The sequence below is a fragment of the Podarcis erhardii genome, assembly GCF_964252035.2.
Source record: "Podarcis erhardii genome assembly, chromosome: 6".
Classification (NCBI taxonomy): Eukaryota; Metazoa; Chordata; class Lepidosauria; order Squamata; family Lacertidae; genus Podarcis; species Podarcis erhardii.
In genome coordinates, this window is record NC_138510.1 from 100457274 (window position 1) to 100480148 (window position 22875).

The following is a 22875-nucleotide window of genomic DNA, read 5'->3' on the forward strand; positions in this document are numbered from 1 at the left end:
GCTACCAATTAGTTTCCAGGCTGGTGCTGGTTTTGACCTATAAAGCTTTAAGTTGCTCAGGACCACCTCTTTCCATATCAATCTAACTGGACTCAGAGATCATCTTCTGAGGCCTTTCTTTGTGTGCCTCCTCCTTGAGAGGTCCGGAAGGTGGCAACACGAGAACGGGCCTTCTCTGCAGCGGAGTTTCAGCTGGTACCTTCATTATACACCTTCAGGCGCCAGGCAAAAATGTTCCTTTTTAACCAGACCTTTAGTTGATTTGATTGACATCCTATGCCCTTTTAAAATGTGGGGGGTTTTCTTGGAGGGGGGGTTATTGGGTTATTTATATGCAACTGTGATATGCCACACATCACAGTCATTTACAAAACATTAAAACCATGCAGTAAAATCATAAAAAGTTATAAGAGATCTATAGGCCCACTATAAAGGCAATTGCTCAAGATGTCCATCCCCCCTGGCCATTGACTGGAAGGTCAGATCGTTCCCCTTGGCCTGGCCTAAATGGTTTGAATGAGGAGGTCAATAGCATCACCGACTCCTGTCTGCCTGTTGGGGGAAATAAGGAGGGGGGTTTTTGGTTTAAAAAATGTTTTTATTAAGATTTTCTTGGGTAACAAAAGTACATGCAGCACCTCTTTCTGTCTGTAGAGTCCTTTCTACCAGGGGGGCTTCCAGTTCTCGTGCGCTGGCTTTGGAATCTGCTTCAGGAGGTTGGCTTCCTCTCCCCCGTTATTTGCACCTTATCACATGCTTTCTCCTAACATTTAAGTAGCTTCTTGGTAAGGCCCAGCCTAACATCCTCCTACCTAAGGCGAAGGACAAGATTTAATTTTATTTATTTATTAAATTTATATACTGTCCTTCATCCAAAGACGACGGGGCAGTTTACAATATAATGGTGCCGTTCAGAGTACAGTACCTAAGTTGTATTACCATTCAAAGTACAAAAAGCCGATTGGATGGGCAGCTGAATTTTACTTCCAACAAGGATGAGGGACAAGCATTCTGCCCTGAACTTGGGCGCAGTGGCCTCTCTTAGGAAGTGCAGGACAGACTGCCTGGCATAACACCTCCCTGGCACTCTCCAGCAGCAGCATCCCCTGTGGCCTTAGGTCAGGGTGGGTGATCACACGGCCCTTGAGGCATTTTCTGTGGCCCTCTGCAACATTTGGGCATGCATGAAAGCCAACAGTGAAGGCACTTGCTCAGTCTCCATCCTCCCTGCGAGGCCAACTGCGCCAGCCCTCCTGCCTGTGGCCTCTAACCTCACCCGTGAGCCATGGGGCTGCCTTTCACAGAGTACCAGCAACCTTGCAGCATGCTATTCCGGGGGGTTTGTAGCAGCAGCATCCATGGGTGTAGGCAGGGGACAGCTGATTCCCTAAAACACGTAAATAAATAAAAATACTTAAAGGTAGAAATAATCAGAAAATTTGGAATTGAACTGCTTGCTGAGGTCAAAAGCAATTTAAAACAACTGTTGTTGAGGCATTTCATTCCAAATCTGCTAGACTGAGCCAGATAGAGGATGACGAAAGGATGTCCTGTACCCGCAACATAAATTCTGGTGACACTCATGGCAGCCTCCTTCCCCACCTGCTTCGCACTCACTGTGGCCGCTCCTCTGCCAAGCTTTGGAACCTTTTGTTCCTTTGGAGGTTTCCTTTTATTATTTTGGACATTGCATAATTTGAGCACACAGGAAAAGCAGGATGTCTTGTGGGGAAAGGCAAGAGCAACCACATGACCAGGATTACACAGCAGCTGGCGGTGAGATTCAAGCTCCCAACTTCAGCACCCAGTTGGTGCTCTGGGGCGGCCACAGCAGCAGCACTGAGTCCCAGGCCTGGTGTGTGTGCGTCTCTTGTTGAGGGGGGAGAAGGAGAAAGAGGCAATATTGAGGGGACAACAGCTCTAGAAGTGATTTTATTACAAGGGTCTGGAAAAAGTATTATAGCTTTGCTTTCGGGGGGGGGGGGAGAGCTCAAGTTAGTAACAAAAAATAATGTATTTTTCTTAGATCAAAACTGTTGAAATTAATAAAAACCATTTACATCAAAAAGTTCAGTGTTCAGATTTCTTTTGTAATACAAAAATCTCATACGGCATTGTTTTGCCACCCCCAAATTCTCTTTGCTCCAGGTGCTAAGTTGTTTTCCCCAATCAATATTTCAGTAAGTTTGCATTAACTCTTCACCAATGATTGTTGTTCCACCTAAAGTTCTTCTTTTGTCCTACTTAGTTTGGTGGCATATTCTTCTACAAATTTGCTCAAGCTTTCCAGATCTCTTTCTCCACTTCCAAATTTAATAGGATCCTTTTTCTTATTGCTAGGAGCAAAATAGATGGTGGGGAATCCTTCTACTTTGTAATTTTCATTGGTGACATCATTGGCAGTAGCATCCATTTTGGCAATGACCAGGTTTTTCTGAGTTTTGTATTTTTTACCCAGCTCAGTATAAATGGGCTCAAGCTTCTTACAGTGTCCACACCAGGGAGCATAGAACTCTATGAGAACATCAGTCTTTGGATCCATCACTATAGATTCAAACGTTTTGCCAACTACAATCTTCACAGGACCCTTGTTATTTTTTGGTACTGGTTGGGACTTCACAATGGGTTTCAGTTTACCTAGGAAAGGAAACAGGAATACTGTCATAAAAGACCATGTCCCCTGCAGTTGGTTCACAGAAGTTGGCAACAACACTACTAACATAGATGAGTTACTGCCAACCCGCCCCCCCCCCCAATCCACAGCTCCAATTTTTCTGTAAATAGCTCCTTGAATGATCAATTGTGAAAAGTTTAGATCACAAAGTACAGTTTGACGAAAATTGCCTTTCACAGCTTTTGGGACATACGGCATATTGGCCCATAGGGAAGAACAAAACTAAAATATTTCCTTTTTTGCAATTTAAGATACAGAATTCAGCAGCCAGGTTGCTCATTGAGGAAAGACGGGCCTGACTGCAAATCAGTTTCAGGGCCCAATTTAAAGGGCTGGGCTTTTGCCTATAAAGCCTTAAACGGCTCAGGACCAAAATACCTCTCTGCATATGAACGGACCCTCTCTGCGGTCATCATCTTAGGCCCTTTGTGTGCTCCCTTCCCTCCAAGGGAGGTCCAGAGGGTGGCAACATGAGAATGGGCTTTTTTGAAGTGGCTGCCCACCAGGGAGGCTTGCCTGGCACCTTTGTTACATCTCTTTAGAGGCAAGGCAAATACTTTCCTCTATAACCAGGCCTTTGGCTAATTAAGCAGTCTGTGGCCTTTTAGAAGTGTGTGGGATGATTTTAATGTATCCCCCCCCCCCACGCCTCTGGTTTTACTGTATCTATGTGGGGGTTTTTGTTCCCTTGCGTTACCCTGTGCAAGCTAAAGCCACTAACCAATTTAATAAATAATAATAATAACCTGGTGAAGAGCTGAAAAGCTGGCTCACTATTTGTGACATTTTGGGTGGTTCATCTTAAGACAATTTCCCTATGATAAAATAGTAATATCAAGTATGCAGAGGGTAGGACTAGATATTTCAAACTATTTTTGCTGGCATTTGAAGGGGAAAAGGCTCAGTTTTCTCTTTAAATGGTGCTACATCCAGGTTTATCCAGCTTCTGGGAAAGTGTGAGAGAGAACTAGTGAACCTACACGCAAATTTAAGGAAGCATAATACTGTAAATAATAATTAATAATAATAATATTTATAGCCCGCCCATCTGGCTGGGTTTCCCCAGCCACTCTGGGTGGCTCCCAACAGAATATTAAACAGAATAAAACTTTAAACATTAAAAACTTCCCTAAACAGGGCTGCCTTCAGGAAGCATGGATTGTCCACAATCCCACTACAGTTTACCTTTTTTGAATGAGACAACAAATTCCCTCAGCACATCAGAATCAAACTCTTCTGGTTCCATGGCATACTTTTTACCACCTTCATCAAAGATAGCAGCATTGACATCCTCTCCACTGTCAACAAGTCCCAGATCCTTTATCTCAGAAGAATAGTCTTCTTCATCCGCAATTACAAAAGTATATTCTGGGAAGTCCTTAGCCACTTCCAAGACTTTGTTTCGCCAGTACTGAGTAGCTGAAGACAACAAACACACAATGAAGTTAGAGACATCTGGTTTATCCTGGAGCAGGTTATATTCAACCCATTATACTTACTTGGTTGCCGATTCTGTGAGCTCATGACCAGGACTTGGAAATAGGGGCATTTGTGAGAGATTGGTGGAGGAGACTGAAAGCGAGTGAGCGTGTCTCTTTTGGATTAAGACTGGTTGCTTGTTTGAACTGTTTGATCAAAAACTGGGCCCAAATTAACAAAATGAAGTTCAATAGGGACAAATGTAAGGTTCTGCACTTAGGCAGGAATAACCAGCTGCACCAATATAAGATGGGGGACACCTGGCTTGCCAGTAGCACATGTGAAATGGACCTTGGTCTTGGTGGACTACAAGCATCACATGAGTCCACAGTGTGATGCTGCAGCAAAAAAGCTAATGCTCTTCTAGGCTGCATCCACAGAAGCAGAGTGTCCAGATTAAGGGAAGTAATATTACCACTCTATTCTGCCTTGGTCAGACCACAACTGGAATACTCTGTCCAATTCTGGATGCCACAATTTAAGAAGGATATTGACAAGCGGGAACGTGTGCAGAGAAGGGCAACCAAGATAATGAAGGGTCTGGAAGCCAAGCCGTATGAGGAACAGTTAAGAGAGTTGAGTATGTTTAGCCTGGAGAAGAGACTAAGAGGAAATATGATAGCCATTTTAAAATATTTCAAGGGGTGTCACATGGAAGATGGAACAAGCTTGTTTTCTCCTGCTCTAGAGAGTAGGACTCAAACCAATGGATTCAGAATAATAGAATTGGAATGGACCACGAGGGTCATCTAGTCCAACCTCCTTGCAATGCAGGGATCCTTTGCCCAACATGGAGCTTGAACCCACAAACCTAAAATTAAGAATCTCATGCTCTACTGACTGAGCTCTCCTCCAGTTAACTTTGACAGTAAGAGCTGTTACAGTGGAACGGTCTCCCTTGGGAGGTTGCGGCCCCTCCTTCCTTGGAAGCTTTTAAGCAGATATTGGATGGCTCTCTCACATGGATGCTTTAGCTGAGATTACTGCATCGCAGGCAGTTGGACCGGAAGACCCTCGGGGTCCCTTCCAACTCTATGGAACTCTATGGAACTCGCTTCCAATTTCTATGTTTGTATGACTTCATTGGGGCCACTCCAAGTATGACATTGGGTACAACACTAACTAAAATTAATACCTACCAACACGATAATCAAAGCTGAAGTCCACTGTATAATAAACAACTACCAGAGGCTTCTTGGTGTATCTCTTAGCATCATTGGCAGATTTGCGATGACCCACAAGAGGCAAGGCATGCTTCACCACGTGGTCTTTCACTTCAGTGGCATCAGTGGAATCCTGTTTACAGAAACAAAAATCATTGGGATGTGACCATTGGAGGAGTTTACATTACAGAAGGCCTCTTCTTAAAAAACCTTTTCTTAAAAAACCACCACCACCACCCAGAAGAAACAACAGGTGTGTTGAAAATATTTCAGTTTTCAGACTCAGAAAATAGGATTAGCTACAGAATTCAGGATTTCCTGCTATCTCACAGAAAGCCTGGCTACCATGATTACAAAACAGGTTGGGTGACAGGCTCTGGCGATGTGTAGCTTACTTCCAAGTGTCTGCTAAGTGAAACAGCTTATTCCATGCCATGTTGGCTGGGTAGATTTCTTTCTCTCCACCCCTGCCACCACTATACACGCCCCCGCCAAGCCTAGATTTTTGTGCTCTACTCTCCACCAAGATTTTTCATTTCTGAAGTCTCCCTAAGAGCCTGTTTCCATTTTCTCTTAGCTTAGTCTCTCCTGAAAGTGACTGTTCAGATTTTGCACATCTATCACTTTGGAACTTGCTGGGGTTTGCTTCAACTGGGCACACTCAGAATTCTCATATGTTCATTTCACTAGCCACAGCTCTAGCTATATTGGGTCTTGAGCATTAGATTTAAGATGCAAGCTGGAGCACCAAAAAATAAAATGAATGAAAGAAAACCAACTTGTTTGTACCCAGTATAGCCTTGATAGACGTACTCACTTTAATGTCCAAAACATGCATTTTAGGTTCATATTTTGAGTGAAATTTTTCAGGTTGCATCACCACCAGTTTTCCTGGGTCCACTTTCAAAAAGGTTGACATTTCATTGCTGAAGGTATGATGGAACTTGAATTCTTCTCTTAAGTTATTAGCTGAAAAATAAATATATATATAGGTTTGGAGGAATACCAAAGAGGAGAAAGAAAATTGCTGGGTCAGAAATGCAAAAGTATTGACACCTGGAATGAGGGTTTGTAAACAGACCATCTGGGTCTATGGTACTGCTGAGTTCCCAGATCTCCTCTTGGAAGGATTACTGCCCAGACAACTCTGGTCTAAAGTTCTGTTGCTATTAGAGAACTTATGTAATGATATGATTTCTTACAGAGACTGAATGGATATACATCCGGTTGTTGTTTTTCCTTTTTTCCTTCTGTATTTGTTTTATGCAGAGCTTGAAAACTCAAATAAATGCAGAACGATCTGAATTATTTTGCATAGCATTACTATCCTTTAGTTTTGGAACAATTTACATGACAAAGCTTCAAACAGTACACACAAATCCAATAATGAACCACTACCAACCTCCAAATGGATCTGGAAGCTCACAAAAGGGCATGAAGGCAATGCTCATCTCTAGTTTGTCCCCAGCAATGAGAATTAAGAGGCACACTTTCTCTTGATCAAATGCTTCCATGTAGCTATGAAGGCTAATGACTGTTGTCAGACCTCTTCCATGAACGTGTCTAATCCTTTTTTTAAAAAAAGGCCTGTTTACTAGTGGCCTCACCCCCATTCTTGTGGTTTTGCATTCTGTAAATTAATTACACATTGGCATGGTTTGGACATCAGTATTTGCCATCATGAGACCTAGTTGGGGAAAATATGAGGCTCATGGGCTCCCTTGCTCTTCCAAGGGATGGTGAACCGCAACTAATTCAAAACTGGGTGTGGGAGTTTTCAAATCTCCTTCTGTCTTGCATGAAGGATGGAGTCTTGCTGGGTTTTTTCTTGTAACATTACATCGGAACCAAACCAATGTGTACAGTAGAACCTAATATTTTCTGTCCTGAAGCTACTACAAATCTATTTCAGTGGATGACCAAGAAAGTTACACTTGTTAATTTCTCCCTATTATTCATAATTTTAAGAACCTTTCATGTATTCCCCGTAGTCATCCCCCCCTCAAACAGTCTCAATTGCATTTGCCTCTCTTTATAGGGAAAGAGTGCTAAACACCTAAACAATTTAGTAGTTCTTTCTAGTACTCTGAAGAATGCTCTGAGCTGGAATGACTAGAACAGGACTGAAGTCTTCAAGTCCCAGATAATAAAACCATTCTTTCCTGCTTTAGCTCTTTTCTGTTGCTCTGCACATGCTCAATTACATCAAGAGACACAGATGCTGCTTCCACTTGCTTAAATTTCATTTTCATGTGTTCATGTGTTTGTCTTTTTATACCTATGTTTCATGTTCCCTATAAATTTCAAAATTTTTTTGCCTCCATTCTTGAGGCAGTCACCCCAGAAAACATCAAGGGGAAAAGCCAGAAAATGGATATGGGCAACATTTTGAGAACCGACAAGCCACTGTAGCTACAAGAAAATAGACTAATATTTCTAAGATGCAAGTTTGTCTCCTAGTCTGCACTATCAGAAATGTCTACAAAGCACTTTCCAAGTGTAGGAATTGAGCAAATGTTGACATACTATGGACAAGAGAGGAAGGGCTTACCAGCATCTTGATACAGTTGGTAGGCTGGGTCCTGGTCTCCTTTGAAAACCCCAATAATGATGACATCGTCTCCATCTTTCACAAATTCTTGTACCTGTTTGACAGCCTGTATCTGTTTGGATGGAGGGCCAGCCTGTTCTATCATGTAATCAACAATGCCTGGTTAACAAAAAGAAAAACAAACTTGTGTTATTGCTTGACAAAAAGCATTTTATTTTTTAAAGTGAAAACTGGTTATGTTTTGCAAGTGCTCTATTCTCTGAAAGAGGCACTAGGTGACCACTAAAAATTAACATGTTCCAAAGACTTGTTTTCCCCAGGGCTTTTTTTAAATAAAAAAAACCTGTTGATAGTTTTATTATTGCTAGTAATTTTATTCTATTATGTAGCTGCTAACTATTGCCTTACTAGTGTTAAATTACAGTAGCAAATAAAACATCAGATGAACCATGTTGCAAGTTTTCAAACTGAAAGCAGTAATACATATTAAAAAATAAATAAAGTTTATATATGACCAAACACAACAAGCAGTGCCAAGATTCAAAACAATTTTAAAAGTGCTGTCATCATACAGTACGGAGTTTATCCTGGTTCAAAATGATATCCTTGTGCTATAGTTACTGCTTGTCTGATTATGGTTCCCTGGTGCTTTGCTAATGCCAGTGAGAAAATAGTGAAGCTCAAAAATCCTAGCAATCTTCAGAATACATTGAGGTTTTGTGTCACATCTTCATGAGTTCCTCAGTTGGTGTGGAATGAGCTCTCAGGCTGGAAGCTTAAATCCACAGAAGAAACAAGATTCCACTCCCTCCCTCCATTGATACGTTTATGCCTTAGGCATGAAAAATGTTGGGCACGTCCCATCCTAATGCCCATGGAGTGTGCCAAAGCAACAGAGAAACACCAAGCAGATCTAGGAAGTGTCAGTTGCTTTACTGACAGCATAATGCATTTTCAGTTACATACAATTGTAGATCCAGCACAGACTGACTAGGCTCTGGCCAAGAGCAAACTTGCCTTAAACACAACAGTATTTATACTATAGATTGTGGTGAGTCATTCCCACTTGCTTGACTAGCTGCAGGTGCAAGACAAAACACACCCAAATTAAACAAAACACTGAAATTAACCATTTTGTCCTTTTTCTCTGCATGCATAAACCCTTATACATTAACAAAAACTTTCTATAACATTTCAAAATAAGGTGCAGGCAATTACCAATCACAGACCAATTATACAAATAGCATTAATAGAAACAAGAAATGCTGCCTAAGTCCAGGGCAGTTTCAACATCATCTTACATACATATAAAATGTAATTCTTAGCTCAGTGTCTATGAAACGCAAACAGGTCCAAACTCATGTATTTACTGTGAAGAAAAAGAAGGTGCTTTACAAACCATACCGTATTTTTCTCTTGGACCATTGTAATCAAAAGGTTTGCCTTTGCGGAAGATCTTGAGTAATGGATATCCAGAAATGTCAAATCTCTTAGCAAGATTGGTTTCAGCAGTAGCATCAACTTTAGCAAGGGGAATTGGAGGCGTTCTCTTGCTCAACTCCTTGGCTGCTTTCTCATATTCTGGAGCCAACCGCTTGCAGTGCCCACACCTCAATAGGGAACAAGAATGGGTAACTTGGTAGCCAAAAGCTCTCAAAGATAATGGAAATGCTTGAAAATATAGCTCTGTTCCCCTTCCCCTAGTACTTAAACTTCCTGTCTTTTCTGAAGTGCCAATACTTTGATTGGGTAAGATAAAATATCACAGCATACATCTGTATCCATTTTGTAGGCAAGTGCCCCAGAGATGCAGCTGGTTTGAAAATACTGTCAATGTTTTGAGCTGGATCCTCAAGTTCCTATGCATATTGCAGATGACAGGCATACACACACAGGACCTTGATTATCCAGTGGCTGCTTAATAACTTACATAAGCAGTGAAAATTGCACATTTGCATAGAGGTTCAACAGACTGAATACTTGTCAATACAGTGGTACCTCGGTTTAAGAACAGTCCTGTTTAAGAACAATTCGGTTTATGAACTCCGCAAAACTGGAAACAGTATCCCGGTTTGCAAACTTTACCGTGGTCTAAGAATGGAATCCAAACGGTGGAAGGGCACCAGTGGCGGGAGCCCTCATTAGGGAAAACGCGCCTCAGTTTAAGAAAGAATTCAGTTTAAGAACGGACTTCAGGAACAGATTAAGTTTGTAAACCGAGGTACCACTGTATTCAAATGCAGCAAACAGGAAGGCAGAAATAGAAAATGATCTTGCCAATCCTCATCTCAAGACATTACACCAGTGTTTCCCAACCGGTGTTCCGCGGCACACTAGTGTGCCGCGGGACGTCGGCTGGTGTGCCGTGGGAGGGAGGCGGGCGAGTCGGGCGGCGAGAGGCGGGGCGGCGGCGGCGAGCACACGCGGGGCGGGGAGCGAGCTCCCTCCCACATCCCATCGCCCCGTGCTCCGCGCTGGTGTCCGCAAGCCTTGCGCACCCGGGGGATCTCCCCCCGGGAGCGCAAGGCTTGCGGGCAGCAGCCTGCAGCGCGGAGCACGGGGCGCCCTCCGGAGGACGCCCCGTGCTCCACGCAGGTGTCCGCAAGCCTTGCGCACCCGGGGGATCTCCCCCCGGGAGCGCAAGGCTTGCGGGCAGCAGCCTGCAGCGCGGAGCACGGGGCGCCCTCCGGAGGACGCCCCGTGCTCCGCGCTGGTGTCCGCAAGCCTTGCGCACCCGGGGGATCTCCCCCCGGGAGCGCAAGGCTTGCGGGCAGCAGCCTGCAGCGCGGAGCACGGGGCGCCCTCCGGAGGACGCCCCGTGCTCCGCGCTGGTGTCCGCAAGCCTTGCGCACCCGGGGGATCTCCCCCCGGGAGCGCAAGGCTTGCGGGCAGCAGCCTGCAGCGCGGAGCACGGGGCGCCCTCTGGAGGACGCCCCGTGCTCCGCGCTGGTGTCGGCCAGCCTTGCGCACCCGGGGGATCTCCCCCCGGGAGCGCAAGGCTTGCGGGCAGCAGCCTGCAGCACGGAGCACGGGGCGCCCTCCGGAGGACGCCCCGTGCTCCGCGCTGGTGTTGGCAAGTCTTGCGCACCGGGGGATCTCCCCCCGGGAGCGCAAGGCTTGCGGGCAGCAGCCTGCAGCGCGGAGCACGGGGCGCCCTCCAGAGGACGCCCCGTGCTCCGCGCTGGTGTTGGCCAGCCTTGCGCACCCGGGGGATCTCCCCCCGGGAGCGCAAGGCTTGCGGGCGGCAGCTGGCAGCGCGGAGCACGGGGCACCCTTCGGAGGACGCCCCGTGCTCCGCGCTGGTGTTGGCCAGCCTTGCGCACCCGGGGGATCTCCCCCCAGGAGCGCAAGGCTTGCGGGCGGCAGCTGGCAGCACAGAGCACGGGGCGTCCTTCGGAGGACGCCCCGTGCTCCGCGCTCGTGTTGGCAAGCCTTGCGCACCCAGGGGGCGCATGGGACGCCCTGAAACAGAGGGTTCCCCATGCTGCGGACTGTAGCCTGCCGCCGGACGCGCGGGGCGCCCTGAAGCAGAGCGCCCCTCGCGCCAGGCAGACATGGGCCAGCCCCACAAGCTCGGGGGACAGCGGGGAGGCGCAGCACCGCCATCCCACTGTTCCCCGACCTGGTTTTTTTGGGGGGAAATAAAGGAAAAAAAATTTTCCTTTATTTCCCCCCTCAAAAAAGTAGGTGCGTCCTATGGGACGGAGCGTCCTATGGGACGAAAAATACGGTACTTACTATTTCATAATAAAGTAATTATAAAATACTTTCTTTGTGTTTATTTGATTCCTATTAAAGAGAGTTACTTTATATATAGTCAATATAGGCACAGAGTTAATTTTTTAAACCTTTTCTAATGGTGGTGTGCCTCGAGATTTTTTTCATGAAACAAGTGTGCCTTTGCCCAAAAAAGGTTGGGAAACACTGCATTACACGTTTTCATTTCATCTGAAGGCATGCCACAAAACTAATAAGATTACAGGTCTACTCCAAGTACTACCTAGAAGCAACCTACATCAAAAACTGAATACACCATACATACAGCTATAATTTTTGTTACCCAGCCTTTTAAACAAATCAAACTCTTTGAAAAGATAAACCATGGTGTAATGTTTTTGCACATACCAGATAAAAGTGTGCACTGGAGATTACGGAGATACAGTCAGTCCCCTCCCACTAGCTCCAAATTTTTCCAAAGCTCTAAATGCAGCAGGAATATTGACTCCATAAAGAAAACTGAACATGCCCTATAATTTTGTACCAGGGGCAGGGCACACAAAGTCTGCTTGCGGTTCCTATATCAAATGAAGGAATATATAAACACTGTGAAAGCTAAAAGGCAAAAAACACTCTTTCCCTTTACCATGGAGCATAGAATTCAACCAGGATTATGTCAGCCTCGTTCACGACTAAATCAAAGTTTTCGCTGGTCAACACTAATGTGACTTCAGGTGGTGGGACCCAATCAGGCTGCGAAACTTCTTTCACTTTAGCCAAAATTTCTACAAAAAGAATATGAAGAGAAGAATGAGCAATGACAGGTGGAAGGGGCAGCTTGTCTACTGCAAAGACCTTGCATGTGGAGAGGGAACCAGGTCGCCTTCGCCTTGACAACAACTATCCCTTTATGCGGAAAGAACCTTGGCAGAATACTGCCTGCCGACTAATTCTATTACCTGCCTATTCTTATCTACATACACTCACCTTGAATTCTAAGTCATGTTACAGCATGTCAGCACACAGATATATATTTTTAAAAAATCCATTATACTAAATGTTAATCACATAGAAACCTAATCTGTTTGTACACGGCACTATCAGTCTTCCAGCCACCCATTTAGAATGATGGAGAACTGGCAGGTTGGTCCTAGGCTCTTCCGGCTGAGCTATCCAAAAAGCTCAAGACCCTTAATCTCAGGGTTGTGGCTTTGAGCCCCACATTTGGCAAAAGATTCCTGCACTGCAGGGGGTTGGACTAGATTACCAGCTCTGATTCTACTTCACATCCCACAGGACTTAAAATGCACAAAAACAAGTCCTTCTTAACTGACTTTGCTCTGAAATTCTATGTTGCAGTTCTACAATTGCACAGAAAAAGGAATTTGCTACCACAGTACTGCTGATTACAAAAATCACCTACAGATTTGCTGCTAGCTCACCTAGCTTGGAGCTGGGGGCAGGAGGCATGGTTCCTAGAAAATCCTTCAGTTAACACAGCTTATTTTTCTGGTGATACTACAATGTGTTTAAGCCATTTTAAAAGCTTTTAATGCAAAATACTCTGCATTAGGATTATTTTCATATTACAGTGCTGTGTTAAGCATCCCATGCATCCCTTTTCCGGAGCTTCTGCCCCAAGTGGAGATGAAGAGGCCCCTGGTGTGGGGGCAGCTAGCACAACTTCCTGTGGAGGGAATTACACAGTTCCTTTGCATGATATCCAGAAACATGGATGTCAATTACGGTATACACGTATGGACCTGAAATCAGCATTTGACTCCATCCCCAGATCCCAGCTGTGGTCCAAATTGAGTCTGATCCTGAAGGACAAACGACTTCTCTTTCTTATAAAAGCCCTGTACAATGGAACCAAACTGCAGGTCCGATGCGGTCGACAGGGACAGCTATCGAACAGCATCGAGATGACTAGGGGGGTGAGACAGGGTTGTATTTTGGCCCCCACATTGTTCTGTCTATTCTTAAATGACCTAGAAGAGAACTTAATGGACCCAGATGGACACATTCCAAAAATAGGAATGAGAAGGACCCCTTTGTTGTTGTATGCTGATGACGCAGCCATCATCTCGCGTTCCAGGCCGGGCTTGAATTATCTGTTGAGGAAATTCTCTGATTACTGTTCTGGAAATGGTTTATCAATTAATTATGAAAAATCTAAAATCTTAGTCTTCGAAAGAAGATTCTCCCAGTCTAAATGGGTGCTGGATGGCCATAACCTTGAACAGGTAAAATACTTCAGTTACCTAGGGCTCACATTCCATCATACAAGATCTTGGAAGCACCATTGGCAAACCTCCCTTCAAAAGGCGGAGATTACAAAGCTAGCCATACATAGATTCTTCTTCACAAAGGGCGGCAAATATGTTCCAGCAGCCTTAAGGGTTTTCAACGCAAAGCCCGTTTCCCAACTCCTATATGCAGCAAATGTCTGGCATAATGGGGACCTGCCAAAGCTAGATGGCTTTCAGGCAAAATTTATACGATCTCTGCTGCAGGTACCTAACTGCGTCCCCAACTCCGTACTTTTGTTGGAAGCTGGTGAATGCCCAATTTCAGCTAGAGCGTGGTGCCCTAAGACATTGGCTCAGGATTTCAGTGTTTAATCTAGGGAAGGGTCTGTACCAACATTTGACCAATGAAGAATTTGTCAGCAAATGGCAGAAAACCATGGCTAAAAAAGCCACCTCTATTGGTCTGTCTCCCCCCCAACTGTATTACCTGGGCTATGAAGGCGCCCAAAAGGCTTTAAAGCAAAGATTATGGGACAATGCACACAGTGACTTGCGATCTCGATCACATGCAGTCTGTAGTCCACTGGCAGCAGGAGTTCAATATGGGTATGTCTTTGAGTTAACATCTTACATCAAAAACCTGACAGTACCTAACTATCGAAGGCTTTTTACCAAGGCCAGACTGAATGTTTTCCCCTCTGCAGTGCTGGATGGTAGGCTGAGAGGAGTTCCCTACCAGGACAGACTTTGCTCGTGTGCTCAAGACATTGATTCCATAAATCATATTTTGTTACATTGTGCAAAGTATGAGCAGGCCAGGGCTGAATTGATACTACCCTTGCTGGTGCCTTTCCCGGGAAAGTCAGAGGCTCACTATGTCAGGTTCCTTCTGGAAGACCGGACAAAAGCTAGAACTTTGGCAGTGGCAAAGTTTCTATCGGTGGTTGCAAGAACAAATGAGCCTTATATTCCAAACAAAGTGCTTGATTAACCTGAAGGTAGGCTGTATGAACTCTGTATTGATTTGTAATGTTTTGTTGGTCTCTGGACCGTAATAAAGATTGTTGTTGTATACACGAGTATTATGGGAAGTCAATTGTACATCCTCTATCAATGCAAGCTTGTAACATGCCCTTAGAACCACAGATAGGACCCTCAGACCTCACTGGCTCTACTTCACAACTTGGGTGGTGTCCCTGACTTCTGAAAATGCTGCTGCCTTGCCTGGATGGAGGACAGAGGGGTGTCTAGGTGTGGGTGTAGAAGCTAGTTTACTGCACAAAGACAAAAGGTATAGGCCTTGTTCTGCTCACTTTTCCCTCTGGCCCTTCCGCTACCACAGGCATGAGGGCCCTGGGCGGAAAAAGGATCCTTACCTGCCTTAAGCCTTCCTGTATTTTAGAAGACACCACTCAGATTTTGAGTGAATGAAAGGGTGTATTAAACAGCCTAAGAAAAGCCTGCAGGATCAGAAGTGTGCTGCTGCTCACCTGCTTCTGTTCTTGAGCCCTCATAATCCACAGGCTGCCCCTTCTTCAGAATTTTGATGGTTGGGTAGCCACTCACGTCAAAACGCCCTGACACCGTGGAGGCTGCTGTAGCATCTATTTTGGCAACTGGGATGGGAGGGTCATTTTCTTTCAATGCTTGGGCTATTTTTTCATATTCTGGTGCAAACTGCTTGCAATGCCCACACCTGAAGAAAAACAAATTAATTCTGCAAGAGTTTAACTTCAGCACTCAATTTCTACAGCACAACTTTTGAGAAACGATAGGGCTGATTTTACAACACAGCAGTCAGGTATGTCACATGTCTGGGTAGCTTGAACACGTTGGCTCAAATTCTGGAAAGAAACAAAGTCACTGCCCAGAAGGCCAAAGCCCACCAGGAAATAAATTCCAGGGTCACTTAAACACTGGGGCTTTGCTGGCTGCAGGCATTACTGAAGCCAAGTGCTTCTGGTCTGCTCACACTGCTCCATACAGCCATGTATGCAGCCGCACAGTCGTGTTAAGAAAGCAGTTTGACTAGCAGATTTTAGGTGTTCTTCAAAATGACTATGGACTACACTGTGCAAGCGCAGAGCTGTAAGCCATCCCTGTGGCTGCAGGAAACAGCACAGCGTAATCCAGGAAACGCTCCATTACTTTTTTAAAAGCAGTACCGAGTAAGTCAAGCCTGAGCACAGAAGATTTAGAATTGACCCACACGTTCAGAAAAGTCATAGGGTGCAGAATTCCCAAGACTGTGCCACTTCTGACAACAGATGTGAAAGCTCCTTACTTGTCAGATGTTCCTGTGAGGGCTCAGTGGAAGGGAGCAGCTGCCAGGATCATAGAACAGTGGTCTTAAAGGACCTATCTTGGCTCCTGGGATGTTTCCGCACACAATTCACTGCTGGCGCTGTCTTTTAAAGCCCTAAATGGCCTCAGCCCAATATACCTGAAGGAGTGTCTCCACCCCCATCATCCAGCCTGGAAACTGAGGTCCTCCTCCAAGCGTCTTCTGCTGGTTCCCTCACTGGAAGAAGTGAGGTTACAGGGAACCAGGCAGAGGGCCTTCTTGGTAGTTGAGCCCCCACTGTGGAACACCCTCCCATCAGATGTCAAGGAAATAAACAATTATATGACTTTTGGAAGACACCTAAGGGCAGCCATGTTCAGTGAAGTTTTTGATGTTTGATGTGATATTGTTTTAATTTGTTGGGAGCTGCCCAGAGTGGCTGGGGGAACCCAGTCAGATGGGAAGCATATAAATTATTATTGTTATCATTATAATCACCATCATCAGTGCAGACATAACACACACACTTTTTGCAATTGGATGCAAGTGCACCACGAGATTGTGCACTCCCACTCCAGCATGCACATTTCAACAGCACCAACCATATTTTTTTCTTCTGAACACTTTAAATCCCCTCCATCAACAATTGTGCTTAAGTACAGAAAAGGGTATTTAATATATAGCACACTGATTTATAATAAATACAAAGAGCACTAAGTAGCTTTCGTCCTGTTTTATGGGAACTCACAGCGGGAAGAAGAAACATCCTACTGCAGCATGGCAGACATGAAATATGAATTAACTTCAAGGAGGATGGAAACACTGGAACCAGACTTACCAAGGGGCATAGAACTCCAGAAGCACAGTGTCCTTTCCTTCAACAAAAGTATCAAAGTTTGCATCATTCAATACGACAACACCATTTTCCTCTTTGATTTCTGAACTATCATCTTCATCATAATCATCAATGTCCTCGTCATCATCATCAACACTGGTCTCCCAGGCAACAAAGTCTAATTAAGGGGGAGGGAAAAATATAATATTATTGTCACTTTTTTCATAATGTAAAAAACCCCCATAACATTAAAATCAGCTATAAGAACAAGAATAAAATAAGAACCTAAAATGCACATAACATAGAAATATATTAAATGACAGATCTAAACCACCCCCAAAAAGATGAGCACAGCAAGAGACCACAAACGTACCCAAGTACCCTCTTAATTCATGACCCAAAATCTGGTGTCTAAAAACAGAGGTGGTGTCAGCTGCCCCTCCCTGGGCAAATGGGGAGCCACCACTGAGAAGGCCTTCAAATGAAGAGCACAGGGTTCGGGGTTGGTTCACTTGGGAAGAGGCAGCCCTTGAGATGTTGGGGTGCTGAGCTGCGTAGGTAAAAAAGGCAAAGGATCCCTGGGTGGATTAAGTCCAGTCAAAGGCGACTATGGGGTGCGGCACTCGTCTGTTTTCAGGCCGAGGGAGCTGGCATTTGTCCACAGACAGCTTTCCAGGTCATGTGGCCAGCATGACTAAACCGCTTCTGATGCAACGGAACACTGTGACGGAGACCAGAGCGCACGGAAACGTCGTTTACCTTCCTGCCACAGCGGTACCTATTTATCTACTTGCACTGGCATGCTTTTGAACTGCTATGTAGGCAGGAGCTGGGACAGAGCAACAGGAGCTCACTCCATTGTGCAGATTCGAACTGCCAACCTTCTGATTGGCAAGCCCAAGAGGCTTAGAGGTTTAGACCACAGCGCCACCTGCACCCTTGAGCTGTGCAAGGCTTTATAAGTCCAAAGCACCACTTTGAACTGAGCCCCAAACTTAGTTTGTAGCCAATGCAGTCATGCCAAGATTTATACTCAGACCATCGTGCTCCAGTCAGCAATCTAGTAAGCAATCCTGGCCACTGAATTCTGCATCAGCCACAGTTCCCAAGTTGTTCAAAAGGCAGCCTGATGCATAGCACATTGCACTTGGTTTGTCATTGCAAGCCACGTTAAATCTATCAATACATGTCTTTTTTTGAAGCGCTTATCCCCCCAGCAGCGTGGCAGCAAACGATGCACCTTTTTTTGCTGCTGTGCCAATCAGGTGTTTGGCGGGGTAGAGCGGTAGCAAAAGAGATAAATAAAAGAAACCAGAACAGACAATTCAGCTGCCCTGCCTATTGGTTCTTGGGCCTTCGCAGCCCAGTGTCTTCTACCCAGAATCAGGAGAGTCCCTCTCTCTTCCATTTATTGGGCTTCTATTACAGGCCCACCCTAATCCCACCAACCTCCCAAAGAATACAGTGGTGCCCCGCAAGACGAAAAACTCGCTACACGAAAGAGTTTTCCGTCTTTTGAGGTGCTTCGCAAGATGAATTTCCCTATGGGCTTGCTTCGCAAGACGAAACGTCTTGCGAGTTCTTTCCCCCCCTTTTTCTAAGCCGCTAAGCGCGCTAATCCACTAAGCCGCTAATAGCCGTGCTTCGCAAGACGAAAAAACCGCAAGACGAAGAGACTCGCGGAACGAATTAATTTCGTCTTGCAAGGCACCACTGTAGTGGGTTTCATTTGGCTTGGTAGGCTAGCTTTAGAAAGAAACAAAAGTACAGTGGTGCCCCGCAAGACGAACGCCTCGCAAGACGGAAAACCCGCTAGACGAAAGGGTTTTGTTTTGGAGGCGCTTCGCTAAACGAATTTCTCTATGGGGCTGCTTCGCAAGACGAAAAAATCTTGCGAGTTCCTGCGTTTTTTTCCCGCTCCCCCCCCTTTCCTAAGCCGCTAAGCCGCTTATCAGCTGTTCCGCTGATAAGCTGCTTAACAGCTGATCGCTAAAAGCCGCTAGACCGCTAATAGCGCTAATCCGCTAAGCTGTCAATGGGCTTGCTTCGCAAGACGAGAAAACCGCTAGACGAAGAGAATCGCGGAACGGATTCTTTTCGTCTTGCGAGGCACCACTGTAACAATTGTTAATGAACAGGCCTTACGGTGGAGTATGCTGTTAGTGTGGTGCGTTGGGAATCAAACAAGCCCAGTTCATCAAGCAACAAACATCAATGTAGAAAAGATAAGTCGTTCTCTGAACAAGAAACATGCTGCTATAATATTTGGTCACAAAAATAGGTATAACATTCACTACTATTATCATGCCACCTGTACAGCTTCTCCAACATCAAGCTTCTCCAAATTCAAGCTTGCTATCCAGCTTGTGTTAGAATAGAAAGGTCTCAGTGGCTAATAAACTGAAAGAAAAGAAGCAGGTAAGCCATGAAGGACATTTATTTTCTAGCTTTCACAGCCCTGATCTACAATCATTTATAGAAGATTCTTACAACAGAACCCATGTTGAAAGGTACTTGGATAATAATAATTTATTATTTATACCCTGCTCATCTGGCTGGGTTTCTCCAACAAAAGATTAAAAATACATTAAAACACCAGTCATTAAAAACTGTTAAGTACACTTTTCCAAAATTAGAATATTTAATTCTAAAGGTCCCTAAAACACTGACCTTGGAATAACTCGTAAGTTTCTTCCAACAAGATGAAATGAAAAAGAATGCTGGGATAACAGCAAATTGTGTGAGGGAGAAATGACTGTTTCATGCCCAGTATATAAATGAAGAGCTTTTATCCTGAATGTTGCCATTAACCCCAATTTACACATGCAAGGTGAACTGATAATAGGGTTTAGGCAGATTTAATTACATGTGTTTAAATCAGTATGGTTAAAATTGCAAACAAGTGTCTCCAGAGAACTCATTTGTATAACAACGCAAACAACTAGCACAATCCAGTATGAACATCTACTGTGAAAACACAGTGCCTTGGAGCAGTACACAACACAACTCTGGTTCCATTTTCTGCAAAAGAGGATGCAAGTAAAAAAAAAACCAGACAAAGTTGTGCGCACAGGAAGCTGTCTCACAATGTCAGACCATAGTTTTTGCTTTGTCTTCAATACTAAATAGCAGCTGCAGCTTTCCAGGGTTTCTGGAAGGCATCTTCCCAGTCCTACCAGGAGATGCCATGAAGGGAACCTGGGACTATTTGCATTTGAAGCATGTGCTCTGCCACTGTGTTAAAGACCTCCCTCCCCGAAGGTCACTCAAGTCAGAAACAGATCTGGCAATTAATAGAAACTTGCGTTCAAATATTTCATTTACTGCCTTTTGCTGCTCCTTGTGCCCAGATTTACGTACACAAGGAGGCAAGAATCATCTTTCCAGATCAGACAAAGGGGTTCAGCACTCTTTTCTACATCTTCCTGCAGGAAGAACCACCACCCCAGACAGAGTATTTGTGGCACCTTAAGAGACTAACCAATTTACCACGCTTGAGCTTCCCTAGAGGGCAGACCCCTTCCTCCGACGCCAGAAGTTGCAGCTCTGGCCTGTTGCTGCAGCTGCCCTGCAGCCCGAGGCAGAGGAAGAGGCAACCACTGGACGCGGACCAAGGAGACATTGGGGCCGTTCTCCAGTCAGCCCCGGGAACTCGCATGCTGAAAGCGGCTGCTCGCCTCCGCAAGTCTTGTAAGAGGCAGGCGAGAGGGGCGCCTGGCCGGGAAAGAGGCTCTGAAGGCGCCGCGGGGCCCGGAAGCCCGCCCGCCCGCCCGCCCTTCCTTCCCCGCGACCCCGCTCCGCGCTCACCGTCCGCGGGGCCCTCGCGCTCCGCCTGGGCGCTGGCGGGCGAGGCGAGGCTCGCCACGGCCAGCAGCAGCAGCGCCAGCACGAGCACCTTGGCCGCGCCCATCTCGCTCTCTCCCGGCCAGGCGGCCTCGGCAGGAGCAGCGCAGCTCTTATAGCCGCCAGGCGAGCTCGCCTCACGCGCAGCCGCCGCTCCGCCGAGAGGGGGCGGGGCAGGTGCGCGCGCAGCGGGCGAGGCCTTCCCCTTTAACAGGCGCCCGCACACTGCCAGCATGCCCTGAGGTGCCTCTCTCGGATTGGACAAGCCTGGAAGACCACCAATCGCGGCCTGCCACTCGGGGGGGGGGGAAGCGCTGGCAAATCCTGAAGGGCGGGGCGTGGCAACGAGGAGCCACTTCTCGCGCCGCGATTGGCTCGAGGGTGACGACGTCACGAGGGAGGCTCTCGAGCTGGGACGGGTCGCCGGGAAGGCGGGAGCCGCTGAGGCGCCTCCACGTCAGCCGGGCAGGCGGGGCGGGAGCGGCGGGCGGGCGGGCGCGCGCGCTGCCAGAGGGGCCCCTCGAGGCCAGCCTCCCTCTCGGCCTCGCCGCGACCAAGGCCCCCCGCCGCCCCCGGGAAGCCCGCCAGCCGAGGACGTTGCTTGCGCATCCCCCCCCGCCCCCCCCGGGCTTCTCGCCCCGCAAAGAGGAAGCAGAGCCCAGTTAGGACAATTAGTCAGGCGGGTGTGAGGAACTGGGGAGCTTCCAAGGTCTGCTGCTCATTTATGGGTTTGAAAGGTAAACTCGGTATTCTTCAATATGTCAACTGATAAAATAGTAAAGGAAAACAGCAATTGTAAATCTCTACCTAAGCACCTTGGGTAGCTTTTTCCTTTGTGTGTTTTTCTGACAAGATAGGCAGGGGTCTTCATTTCAGCACAATGAGATAATCCTCCTCTCAGACGAGCCTGCCAGTTTGTCAGAGGAGGAGTTGTGCAAAATGCAATTTGACACTTGAGGGAACTTTCAGCGAGCGATTTTTTGTATCCTTTTGTGTAGCATTGTGGTTGTTGTGGCTTGGCTCTGCTCTTTTGCTTGTCCTTTCGTACACAACCATTATTAAAGGGTTAACATTTTTCTGAAGGATAAGTGTAGAATGCATATACTTCACTGAGCAGATACTGGGAGCTGGGGGATGTAGCTCAGTGGTAGAGCGCGCGCTTCGCATGTGTGAGGTCCCGGGTTCAATCCCCGGCATCTCCAGTGTTTTTTATTCTCTTGTGCAAATTTTCCAATTTCAATCCCCTCTGTCTGCCAGTACATATAAAACATGTATACTTTTGTCTATTGAGTTTATGTGTGTTTCTAAGACGGTTTGAAATTCATTACTAAGAACATTGAAAATACAGGCTTATATGTGAGTTTTCTTCCTCATTTTAAGTAACACAGTTCTTGCGGATTTTCTAGATTGTAAGAAAACACTTGTTACAATATATTATGAATTTGTAATGTAAAAAAAAATAAGTTGCATTGGCCGGGAATCGAACCCGGGCCTCCCGCGTGGCAGGCGAGAATTCTACCACTGAACCACCAATGCACATGCTTGAATTTATTCCTCAGATGCTCCTTCTGGGAAGTTTTTCTGCCTTACTGACCTAACTCACTGACTAGAAGCTATTTCATCAGTTCCATGAAGTGTTACATTCAATTGGTAGGTGTCTGTATACATGTTTGTGGAAGGGGGAATGTAAACAATGAGGTCAAATGGAATAATAATAATAATAATATTTATTTATACCCTACCCAGCTGGCTGGGTTTCCCCAGCTACTCTGGGCGGCTTACAGCATATATAAAACATAATAAAACATCAAACATAAAAAACTTCCTGATACAGGATTAGAGATGAAATGGTGAAAAAATACAGTTGGGCAAATTTGTTAAAATTTACATGATTGCAAAATAAACACAGTAATTTGCAACAATAGGATTTGATAACTCAAACATCCCAAAATTACTATTCAATCCAGAAATTATAGATGAGATTCTGTGGCTTCATGCTGATGTCACCCTTTTTTTTTTTTAAAAAAAGGTTTCTTTGTTAAAGACTGGCCCCTTACAAGTCCACAGGAGAGTGTCA

General features: G+C 45.7%; 1 protein-coding gene and 1 long non-coding RNA gene across 2 annotated transcripts in view; one reads left to right on the forward strand and one right to left on the reverse strand.

The window, feature by feature from the left end:
• Positions 1-1903: 1903 nt before the first annotated feature.
• PDIA4 (protein disulfide isomerase family A member 4) lies at positions 1904-20880 on the reverse strand. The gene is made up of 10 exons (XM_081867417.1): positions 20763-20880; positions 16959-17133; positions 15327-15532; positions 12231-12369; positions 9272-9477; positions 7868-8026; positions 6134-6285; positions 5293-5449; positions 3860-4093; positions 1904-2637 (listed from the first exon to the last, which is right to left on the reverse strand). Exons 1-10 carry the CDS (start codon positions 20863-20865, stop codon positions 2222-2224), a joined length of 1947 nt encoding a protein of 648 aa, XP_081723543.1. The 5' UTR covers positions 20866-20880; the 3' UTR covers positions 1904-2221.
• Positions 17129-22875, forward strand: part of LOC309344767 — a 57355-nt gene continuing 51608 nt past the window's right edge. The window contains exon 1 of the long non-coding RNA XR_014157874.1: positions 17129-17584. This is a non-coding gene — a long non-coding RNA (uncharacterized lncRNA). The remainder of the gene's footprint in view (positions 17585-22875) is intronic.

What these genes read in the sequence shown, in the direction of transcription:
- PDIA4 (XM_081867417.1), bottom strand. Translation starts at nt 20,865, where the DNA reads ATGGGCGCGGCCAAGGTGCTCGTGCTGGCGCTGCTGCTGCTGGCCGTG. An exon ending in GGGCTCAAGAACAGAAGCAG is followed by an intron (nt 12,370 to 15,326) that starts GTGAGCAGCAGC and finishes TTCTTTTTGTAG; the next exon opens with AAATTTTGGCTAAAGTGAAA. An exon ending in GTTGAATTCTATGCTCCATG is followed by an intron (nt 9,478 to 12,230) that starts GTAAAGGGAAAG and finishes TTCCCTATTGAG; the next exon opens with GTGTGGGCACTGCAAGCGGT.